General features: G+C 45.6%; 1 protein-coding gene across 4 annotated transcripts in view; it reads left to right on the top strand.

Annotated features, from left to right (window-relative positions):
* Positions 1–12,229, top strand: part of LGI2 (leucine rich repeat LGI family member 2) — a 47,949-nt gene that overhangs the window by 2,739 nt on the left and 32,981 nt on the right. For all 4 annotated transcript variants that reach the window (XM_083160723.1, XM_083160692.1, XM_083160758.1 and 1 more), the window contains exon 2: positions 5,458–5,529. In XM_083160723.1, the coding sequence (XP_083016849.1) occupies positions 5,458–5,529 (72 nt within the window). The remainder of the gene's footprint in view (positions 1–5,457; positions 5,530–12,229) is intronic.

Genomic DNA, 12,229 nt, shown 5'->3' on the forward strand with positions numbered 1-12,229 from the left:
TCGACCTTTTGACTGTCGACCTAGCCATTGTCAACCTAATGTTTGTGTTGACCTTCCAACTCTGTCAACCTTAGCCATGTCAACGTATTTAATATGTCGACCTAAGCCATGTCGACCTTCAGTGATCGGCCAAAATGCATGTCAACCTAATGACCGTATACCGCCAGGTTATATCAGGATTGCCGACCCTCCCGGAATTCGCGGGAGTCTCACGAAAATCGGGTCCTTCCTCCCGGCCCCCGGAAGGGTGGGCAACCCTCCCGGAATCAGGGGGACCCCCACTGAGCCCCCCCCCCCCCCCCCGATCGCGGCATTTATATGCCGCAATCCGCGGATCTCAGGGGAGGGGGCGGAGCTAAAACGACACAATAGTGTCATTTTAGCCCCGCCCCCTCCATGGATATCAGTTGTTTCGCTATTTGCCGTAATGGGGGCGGGGCTTAATGACGTCACTGTTAAGCCCCCGCCCCCAAAACTCGTAATGCAAGATTCCTCTCCGGGCTTCTCCCGGAGAGGATTTTTTGAAAGTCGGCAACCCTGGGTTATATACACACAGCTCCAGCTACTGTGCTATATACTATGTCCCGGACACTCTGTATTAAGTACACAGAACAGACAGGTTCTCTTTAAGAACAAATGGTCTCTACAGATTTAAGCAATTTACAACTGTAAAATACTTATTATCGGACCAGTATGATACACTGATGTCAATTAAATAAATGACAATGTTTTCAGTGTTATTTAAATGGCACGAAATACTTTCCTAGTGACACTTAGCTGTCTGTGCACTTGTGTAATAAAACCATGCAAGCAGAACCCAAAGCATCATATATCACCCATAGCAACGTGAATAATATATAATATTGGGCCAGATGTGTCAAGCTTCAAAAAGTGATCAAGTGCAGAGTGGTAAATAACCAGCCAATCAGCTACTAACTGCCATTTTACATTCTGGGTTTGAAAAATGAGAGTTAGGAGCAGATTGGCTGGTTGTTTATCTCTCCACTTTATCACTATTTTTTTTTGCATGATACATCTGACCCATTATTACCAAATAATATAAAACCCAGTCTTGTGGCCTTGCCAGTATTTATGATAGTTATTGAAACGCAAAACAAATAAGTTATTTCAAAATAAATAAAAAAAATAAGCATTTTACAAAGCCAAGTAATATTAGTTATGCCTATCAGGTTCTGGGTATGTCTGTCTTTGTGTTTATATTGTAGCTGCTTATTTGCTAGTATACTCCCTGAGCTCCTAATCACATGAGGATAATCAAAGGAACTCTTCCTTGTTACAGAGTTTTAACACCATCTGTGACTACAACATACTTGCCTTCTCTACCGTAAGTGCCGAGGGACTCATGATTTTTGGGGCAGTCCCCCTGGACCCATGGAAGAGTGTTTACATCTCCTGAACCCTTTTCCTAGTGAAGCGAGCAAGTTAAGGATATTAGCAGGGGACTTACAGCTGAATGGAGATGGTGGGGCCAAAAGACACAAATTTGCATCATTTAGCGTCACTCCTACATTCAGACCCGCAAATAATGGTATTTTAAGGGTGGGGCTTACTGATGTTCATCTTGGGCCCGCCCCCCACAGTAGCAGTGAGCGTCTCCTTCACTCGAAACATGAGTGTTTCTTCATGGGAAGAGATATTTAAAGTAGGCATGTATAAACTTCATACAATGAGGATGATTTTGAGGGGATGAGCCATCGATAGTTGCTTGTCATGCATAGACAACTCGTAGCCGCTCAACCACTGGCTGTCAGCTGATGATGTGCAGCTTTAGTCCCTCCCTATTGATATCAAACACATCTGTCATCAGAAAAAAAAAAACCTAGATGGTTGCATACAATCGATGGCCGTCCGTACCAATGTATAATATATAAGCTTCTCTCTTCCTTGTACATTCAAATCCTCCTCACATATATTAAATGTAAAAGTTAGACACCTTAACAGTTTGACAGGAACAAAACGCCGACACAGAGAAAAAGTCAACATGGAATCAGTTGACACAAAGGGGGTATTCAATCTGGGGGTCACGGCTGTCGAGCTTGCTCGACATCATCAGCTGCTATTCCGAATGGTAGTCCACATGGTTTGCAAGCTGTCCGCCATTTTTATAGTGACCATTTGAACCTGTCAACGTTTTGAACATGTTGACCTTAAGCACCGTTGACCGTTTTGATGTCAACCTTTTGAACGTGTTGGCGTTTTCTACCAGTCGACCTAATGACTGTCGAATTATCATCCTCAATAGGCAATCCAGTATTTTCTGACTCCAGTCTATATATATATTATTGGGAGAGGGTATGATTCATAATGTAGACTAAAACATTTTGGTGGATATTTATCGACAGTTTCTTATATAGCGCAGCAGATTCCATTGAGCTTTACAATTGTCTATATAAAATAATCACTGTACATTGCCCTTTTTTTCCTTTGGTAAAATACTACAAATTAGATATTTTTCAGCATAAAAAAAAATGATGACATCAATAACTGTACGTGGTATATAATATATATTTTGCAATATCTTAGATAATTGATGAAATAAAGAAACAACATTCCTTTTGTAAACTATTTTAAAGTGATACAAGGAGAATCATTCTTCGAATAAACTTAGTACTACTCTCAAGCAGTTCTATTTTTCTGGAAAAATAGGTCCAGGAACTCTGGGTCTAGGGGTCGGTCGATGAAATAAATAGAGAGAGACAGAGAGGGAGAGAGAGAGAGAGAGAGATGGTACTTGTGTATTATCACGGCGCCCACTACGTTATTTGCGTAGTGGGCTATTCAGGGTAGTGGCATCGCATCGCATGTCATTATTGTATGCCATTTTTTTATCGCATTCTATATTTTTAATACCAAAAAAATGACATATAATGTAATTTCTTTTGTCCACAAACACCCCCCCACACACACACACAATCCACGTCATCCCGAAGCTTGGCGATGCGGCAGAGGGACGCGTCCGCCCGGCCTTTTCATATCCCCACTATCCACGTCGATGCGGAGTTGACCTTATATAGTGTGGCGAGCATAGCAAGCCACGGAGCCTGGAGTGTGGCGAACGCAGCGAGCCCCGCAAGGGGATGCAGAATATATGTAACATAATACACGTCCCCTCGCGAGGCTTGCTGCGCTCGCCACGCTTCGGGCTCGGTGGCTCGCTGCGCTCGCCACACTATATAAAATCAACTCCGCACCAACGTGGATGATGGGGGTATAAAAAGGTCGGGTGGACGTGTTCCGCCGCCTCTCGCCACGCTTCGGGATGACGTGGATAGTGGGGGGGGGGGGGTTGGGGGCCTTGGCGACACATTCACACCAGCAATATCAATCATCTGACACAGTAATGACAACATGTGTTAACAAATAACTCTATTAATTTACTGAAGATATAACAATTAAATATAATAGAACAATTAATAGCATCAATAATGAACAATAAAAGTGGCAATGATAGGCCAACAACAGTGACAGTAAAAACAACAGAAATTAAAAAGTCAATCGGCTTTGGGTAGCAGAGTTAAGGCATGTAATATGCGCTCAAATGGGTTATCACCTGCCAGGCATTTTCGCCAAATGAACTCTTGCATGTAAGATTCTAATTGGTGGCGAGCAGTACCACAATGGCGCTTATTCCTCCATTTAGAACATCCCGAAAGCCGCTCTATCGTTTGCGCGTGTACTCCGGTGTCTAGATCGATAAAGTTATATTTGTGATTTACATGCGCATGGTGGTATCCGGCCCGTTCTAGTTCCTGCGTGCTGTAAGCTCGCCAACAATCGTTATAAATTGTTGTTCCCGGCTCAATATTAGCGTCGATTGCAGCCATCAGTGTGCTGGCGTCCCGTTGCGGCACTGGGGTCATGAAGCACTGGCCCGTCTCACGCGAGATTCCTCCAAACACCCACTGTTGTGGTAAAACTTGCCCCACGTTGCTCTGCCTTTTTACAAATAGACTTTATCTACTTTGACTATTTGTCCGGGGCCCCCATTGTGCCGCTGCGGCTGAGCAATCAAATCCATTTGGCATGCCTCCCGCATCCAGGCATTATAAAGGACAACAGTCTTGTTGGACATGTTGAGCTCCCGGTCACAGAACTCAATGGAGGTCATCTCCTCTGCCCAGGAGTAAATGAACCTGAGCAACTCTACAAATGGCAAGCGGCACCCCGGAAAAAAATGCCCCGTTCTTAGGCTCACCTTTTGTCGACAGTTCTTGATGTGGCACCTCCACATACACTCCTTTATGGACAACCTCATGGGGTGTCCATAGCTGCATGTTGCCGTCACTGGCAGCAGGTAACGCTCCTGTAAGAAGCGAACAGCGTCCTCCTCACTCTGCGGCAGTGTGAACAGGGTCACAGAAGATGCTGAAGAAGATGCTGCTATCGCAGGAAACACTTCAAATCGATAAAATCCTCTCAAAACTCACTGAAACACCTCAAAATCACTGCAGCTCTCTAATACACCTTTTATCTCCTCACTAAATCACCTCAGAGTGAAATTCTGCCATAATAGAACTTTATGCGATGCGATTTCACTACGTTAACGTACGTAGCTAAAGTGGGCGCCGTGCTAATACACAAGTGCCAGAGAGATATTGTATTCTGAAAAGGCTCTCATAGGGGACTTTAAAATAAAACTTATATAATATAAAGTACGTTTTAAGTATTTCAGGAACTGAGTTCTTGCTGGTTCCTGCTGAAAAATAGCGCTGCTCTCAAGTATAAGTATAAATTTTTGTGGTCATCATATCATTTTTAATTAGTAGTTCTGTGTATTAACTAAAATCTTACTTGAAAGGTGTTTGTATTGGTCGCCGTCCACATAAACCCCTTTCACACCGCAAATACCAGGTCATACCCGGAATTTGAACACAGGTCCGTCACAGGAGCGACCCAGCATTTGCGGTGTTTAGCTGCACACAGTGACCCTGATTATTGCCGGATCGCTGACATTAACCGGGAAGGGGGGGGGGGGGCAGGGCAGAGCGGCGGGGCATCAGACTGGGACGGGGAGAAGGCAACACTGAGGTGATGTTGCTGCCTCCTACATAGAAGTGAATGGGACCCTACCCGTTCACACTGCCCAGGAACCTGGGTCCGAGCCTGGTATAACACTGCTTTTATCCCAGATCGGATTGCAGGGTTGCTGGACCAGGGATAATCAACGTGGTCCATTCACAGCGCACGCCTGGGTCAACCCGGCAACAACCTGGGATTGGCCCAGGTTATTTGTGCTGTGTGAAAGGGGTAATAGATATCTCCAAACATTTTGTTACATTATTATTTTGTTTTTGATGGCACAGTAAATATAAGTGTACAGTATGTGGATGATGCATTGTGAGTCTGGTCAATGCCACATAAGTGCAGTAACACCCCGGTGTCATGTAATGTGCAGCAGCTGATCGCTATCTGACTTTTGTCTCTGTGTTCTTGTAGGAGTCTGGTCAATGGGACATTTTCTGAGATCAAGGACAGAATGTTTTCTCATCTGCCCTCCCTGCAGCTGCTGTGAGTACCGCACTCCATAACAAAACACTGACTGTAGCTCCTTTCATTGATGTTAGCAGAGGGCATCATTGCCATTCCGAACACATCGCTGCAAATCACGTTGGAGGAAGCGGGCTAGCGCCTGTCTTGTGCTGTAACAATCATAGAGTAGTATTAGTAACCCATCAGTCTCTGCTTCTGTTCTGCTATTTATAGCTAATAATCCATAAGGGCGCAGGAAGATATAAAGTGACTGTTCCTGGGCTGTTGGAGAGTGCAGCTTCAGTTCCTTAGTAAACCACAATGGGGCAGATGTATTAAGCCTGAACAAGAGATAAATGCAAGGGTGATAGGGAGAGCCTATCAGCCAAACTTCCAGCCAATCAGCTCCTTACTGACTACAGCCTGTAACATGGCAGTTAGCAGGTGATTGGCTGGATGTTTATCTCTCCTTATCACCCTTGCATTTATCTCTTGTTAAGGCTTAATGCATCTGCCCCATTATGTATTGTTTATACCAGCACGGAATTGAACTGTCATTTTTCCTTCCAATGCCATAATGACATGGGCCCTCATTTTTTTTTTATACCACTATAATGTCTTCTGCGTTTGAGTCATACTCAGTACAGGCCTATGAGGGTGTAAAAAGGAACACTATAAAATGTCACATATATATCTCTCAGAGTTGATGCAGTTCAAAAATGTATGTTTAATTTAGTCTTCTAAAGGGGAAGAATTAGGGCTCCTGCCACCACTAGGCACAACATCATTGGTTATGTGGCAAAGCAAAAAACAATTGTGAGAAGGGCGCTGGATTCCTGTTCTTCCACTCAGAGTACCCTCAGAATTAGTCCGTGGGAATAATAAAAGCAAAAAGATGTATATTATAAAGCGGTCAAATTTGTTATGTACATATAATGTGATGGTGGGAAAACATGTACATTGAATGGGTTCCCAGGTGATTTATTCGTACCGTTACTCACTCGAAAGTGATACGTGTACCCACATATAAGGGTTTCTTTTAGTTGGGTCACCTCCGTGTAAATGTGCCGGAAAATCAATCAGAGATGCGTACCGTACTCACATGTACGCACTTGGTTATCCTCTTATAAAGGTATCTTTCTGGTCCAATATGCAAGGGCCAAACACTGAATGGTATTTCCTCCAATCCACCCAGGTCAATAAAACTGCAAATAAAAAATCCTTAGTTGATCTCGCTGGCCCCTCACAGTAGACACAGTTGGTGAATCACAAGGACAGGACACTCAGAATGTATATCCTGCTGACCCTACACCACCACTCCGCTCAGTGTCAATAGCAAACAGCAGCTTGCCTTTCTCAGCTCTGCTGTCGATGCCAACATCATTGGTTGCCCTCCATCATGTCCCTGCTCATCATGTTGGGGCCCCATGACTGCAAAAGCAGAACCTACCTCAACCTCTCTTCACCACCATGATGTACTGATCATTGCTCCCTCCTCCCTCACCTGTTACAAAATAAAACAATGAGTTGTAATATAAAAAAAAAAATCTACCCATTGGCTGGACAGAGCTGTCATGCAAGAGAGCATGTATGTACCCCATGCATGTGCCTAGTGGGAAATTCACCACAGGAGTTCTACTGTATAGAGCAATCAACTAATAGGTGCACACTCACTCGGCCCAGCGATTTTCACAGGGGGTCAAACCACTTTCCATAGTATGAGACTAATTGGAAAGTGGTTCACTCGGCCTGTAATACCAGCCGATTGACAGTGGCCACCGGCTATGCTGGGCGGGAGCGAATCAGCGCTCACAACTCATCGGCTGCCCATACACACTGGGCGACTTTGAGCTGAAAGCCGCTCAAAACAGCAGGTTTGAGCGGCTTTCAGCTCAAAGCCGAACAGTGTGTAAGCCCCAGCGATGAGCGGTGAGCGCTGCTGCGCACTCCCGCAACATCGCCGGGAAAGCCGCTCATCTGCTGGTAATACCAGCAGATGAGCGGCTTTGCACAGCTCTGCACTATGCAAAGCCGTCCTCAATCGGCGCCGGGCAAGGGGAAAGCAGCTCAGTGTGTATGCACTGAGCGGCTTTCCCCGCAGCGGTGATTGTGATCATCGCTGTCCATACACACTGGGCATAGTCGCCCAGTGTGTATGGACTTTAACTCACAATGGAAAAATTGAGCTACTTTGAGCTCAAAATCACCTAGTATGTATGAGCCTTTAGAAGCTGATAGGCCGGAGCACCAGTTAACATTCACAAGTTTTATCACCAAATTCTGAACCTAGAGATGCTGTGGAGGAAAAAGCAGCTGGATTCATGATCATCTTTCTGTTAATTGATTGTTGTATAGAGATCCAGTGGTGAATCTCCCACTAGGCACATGAGGCACATACTCGAATACATACTGTATTCAAGTCTTGCCACCTTTCTACAAGTCTTAGGCCCTCAGTCAGTAGGGATCGCCCTTTCAAATCTGCTGGCAGCAACTTTGTGAATGCAATCCATAGTAAAGCAAATGCAGTAGAGGGTGCTTAACATCTCCTTGCTGCATTTGTGATCTTACAGTAGAACTTCCTTACTCAGACTGGCCGGTACAGGGTGGCTTGTGAGACCAAAAATGGGGTCTGCCCCCCTCCCTCTCACCAAACATGTCTGCCTGTCAATCAAAGACGTTCACAATACTGCAATACAACTGCAGGACTTGTCTAAAGGCCCATACACACTGGGCAATATTGAGCTGAAAGCCAATCAAACTTTCAGCTCAAAACCGCTCAGTTTGTACAGGCCGGCTATGAGCGGTGATGCGCACTCCCACATCATTGCCGTGAAAAGCAAATGAGCGGTTTTGTGAACGGCTTTGCATAGTGCTGCAATAGAAGCTACTGCGCATGCACGCGCCCTGCGACGGGGACCAGGACCGGCGGTCGGGGCCTAGGATATGCGGTGGCAGCTGAAGGGGACCACGAGTGCGATGGTGGTGGCAGCAGAGGAGGGCGGTAGCCCCCCCCCATCTCCGCAGAGGTAAGAGCCACCGCTGACCCACACCGTGAAGAGAAGGCTATCATAGTGAGTGTCACAAAACTTCCCAACTTCCCATATGTCATGGCAAGCATAAGAACAGCTGGAGTGTACCCTCAAACTGGAAAGGTCATGACGAAATTGGGAGAGTTGGGAGGTATGCTATTGGTGTTTTATAATGCCACCCTTATTTAAACAAATGGAATGAAGGGCTACAGTGGGCATCACAACCGTGTGCATCGTGCCTGATAACTGGCTGAATTTCCCAGATATTATCAATATAAAAAAATTGAGAAACAGCAAGAAGAGTTTTACAAGCGCTTGGGTCAAATTCAATCCATGGAATGGCCGCAAAATGCCCCCAGAAGATGTCACAGAGATAATTATGGGCAATTTTCCTTTGCACTCCATAGAGGTGTTCAGCAAAATTAGCAATATTATGTATCATATTTTAGTGTGCAGTGGTAAATACCATTCTGGTGTCACAGGCGCGACATCAATAACCCGTTTCCGCTCTCTCTAACAATGCATGTCATTTATAAGGAGCTGGTTCAGCCAATTCCTAACAACACATCATAATCTCATGTATTATTAATAATAAATGGTAATTATGAATTATACATCCTGACTGTCAAGAGTAGTAGAGTTGCTCTAATTGTACTCTTAGAGCCATTATATCGTCAGTTCCACATTCCTAATAGTATTTCTCACATTATTAATACACATTAGAATGTATTCCAGAGGTGACATTTGCAGAAGTCAGCAGTTAACATTTAATATACCTCATTCCAGAATAATATGAAACCGCTGTATTATATCTAGACTGGACCTCATTAATCAAAGAAAAATAATTTAGCATTTGGAAAATATATGTGGGCACTAAATGCATTCATCATGCTAGGTGCCCAGAATTATAACGCTTGCAGTTTTTTTGTATTCTCAGCTATTTCATATAAAATATATACTTACATTAGATGGCTGTTGTATGGCTTATACATTTGATTTACATGCAAAGCATTGGATTTGTTTTGCCTTTTAGTGTGTTTTAGAAAAAAGTTTCCATGTAGTTGCCAATATCATATAAAGCTGTGGTTTGTGGGTAGATTTAGGCAGGATTGCTGACTTTTAGGCTGCCCTTTCCGGGCGAGGGCAGCCAGCTCCAGGAAGTAGGGGCCGGGTCTAGCGGTCATGATGCAAAAGGGGGCAGAGGCAGAGGCAGGTTTCACCAAAGAGGCATGTGAGTGGGGGCCTGGCCATTGCAATTGCAGTATCATGGCCACGCCCCTGCTGTGTAATGCCGGTATAACAGGCATTGCGCAGTAGGGGCAGGTCCATGATGATGCGATCTGCGTCATCTGGTCCCCACGGTCCCCCCATTGAGGGGTGATTGCAGGAAGCTGGCGCCAAGTCTCCTTTCTGAGGGGGGGGGGGGGGGCTTTGGGAGAGTGGGTAGGCAAGTACGGTTTTAGGTGAAGGTGTCATAGATATATAACACATCTAGAACCGGGAATGTTTCACGATCACACAAATGAGGTGATAGAAACATATATGCACAAAGTGGATGTAAATAAAGCACAAGCTAATCAACTCCAAACTGTCATTTGTCAAACAGCCTGTAACATGGCAGTTAGGAGCTGATTGGTTGGTCTTTTGTCTCCATCCATTTCATCTCCATCCAAGGCTTAGGGCCTGATTCAGAGGCGATTGCTGCTGTGCAAATTTGTAATCTGTTTGATTATATGTATACGTATATGGATTGTAGCAAGCATGCGCGAGCCCAAATTGCGGGAAAAAAATAGCATATGGATCTAATTGCAATCCCCTCGCAGGCGTGCGCAGATGTTTGCCCGGAGGGTCTGTGACGTCAGCTCCATCCTCAATCAGTTGTGGAAGGGTCAATGTTAATCACACTTGCAGACTGGGAACATTATTCGATGGATTGGGAATTGCATATGGAATTGCAGGAAATAGTGAATGGCGATCCATTAGCAATTCACTTGTAAACTTACAAAATGCGGGTTTTCATTCTGTCTGAGCAGCGGCTATCTCCTCACAGTCATCTACAACTGTGCAGATGAGCAATCAGGTCTGAATGAGGCCCTTTGTATGTAGACCCCTTAGTATATAGACAGGGGCGTAGCGCCAAGTTTTGCGCCCCCCCGCGGGATAATTTCGGCGCCCCCCCCTCCCTAAATTTAGCGCTGCCTCAGGCTCCCCGTTCTTACCCTGCCTCCCCCGCCGCGTCTGTATTCCGCCGGGAGTCGGGACCGCATATCTACTAATCTGCGTCCCGTAGCCTGGCTCCTTGAGTCAAATGTCCATTACAAAATGGCCGCCTCCTTACAGCAGACCGTTTGTAAGGATGCTAGAGGAGGCCGTCGCTGCCTCCTCTAGCATCTTAAAAAATGGTCTGCTCTAAGGAGGCGGCCATTTTGTAATGGACATTGGACTCATAAGGAGCCAGGCACCGGGATGCAGAGTAGTAGATATGCGGTCCCGACTCCTGGCAGAATACAGACGCGGCGGGGGAGGCAGGGGCCGGGCACAGTAAGGAGAGGGGTGGAGGGCAGTGGCTGGTGCCAGCATCTGGTGCCCACGCAGCCCCCGCTCCCCCAAGCAGCAGCCGGGGGCTGCCTTACGATATCTACGCCACTGTATATAGATACAATTCATGATGTGGGGGACTGCTATATACTGCTAATACTAGTACAGGTAAATGTGCGATATGAATATCTGAGTTTGTGCATGTAGAACCATGTTAGTGTTGCACTAAACAAAAGGGCGGTAAAGTGATGGAGATCAATATACTGCATGACAGTAGCGTTAATGGGTGACACTGCTTTTCGCGGTACCATCCCGGTTGTTTGGGATGCTCACGCCCGGCAGTGTCCCACGGTGGGGGGCGCGTGGTCAGTTGGGAGTCCCCCCTGCCTGGGCTGCAGAGAGGGAATAGATGCTGTGCACACAGTGTTTATTCAGAGAGGCAGAGGGGCTGGGGGCATGGCCAGCAGCTTACACAGCGGTGGCCATGCCCCGTAGTGATGGAAATCATAGGCGTGGCCTGTGCCTGCAACATCCCTCTGAGGCCAATCCCCTATGGCATAGGCCACACACCCTTTTTTGGGTGCGAGCATCCTGATTTATAAGGTATAAAAAATATATATATATAGTAGTGTGACCAAAATTCCCCCAGGAACACAGAGACCAGCACGGCACTGCAGTTTTTTTCAAATAAGTTTATTGCATATCAGATATATAGTATATTGCCCTTGGAATATATATCATGCTCATTGCCAGGGGAAATATATATAAATATATATATTCCAGGAGCATATATATAGATTTTGCTACCCCGAATCTGTACCTTTCGGGTAGCGATGTACCCTACAAAGTAGGACCTTTAGCATCCACCCGTCTGTCCAGTAAGCATCTGTCTTCCCCAAGGCGGCAAACATTCTTAAAGTGACATTTTCAATACGGAATCTGGCAATGAATTGCTGTAGTGTGGAGGAGTATTGCTGTTGTGTGCATATGAATTTCTGTAGTGTGGAGGGGTATTACTGTAGTGTGGAGGGGTATTGCTTTAGTGTGGAGGGGTATTGCTTTAGTGTGGAGGGGTATTGCTGTAGTGTGGAGGGGTATTGCTTTAGTGTGGAGGGGTATTGCTGTAGTGTCCAGGTGAATTGCTTTAGTGTGGAGGGGTATTGCTTTAGTGT

Source organism: Crinia signifera, chromosome 1, assembly GCF_055691185.1.
Source record: "Crinia signifera chromosome 1, ASM5569118v1, whole genome shotgun sequence".
NCBI lineage: Eukaryota > Metazoa > Chordata > Amphibia > Anura > Myobatrachidae > Crinia > Crinia signifera.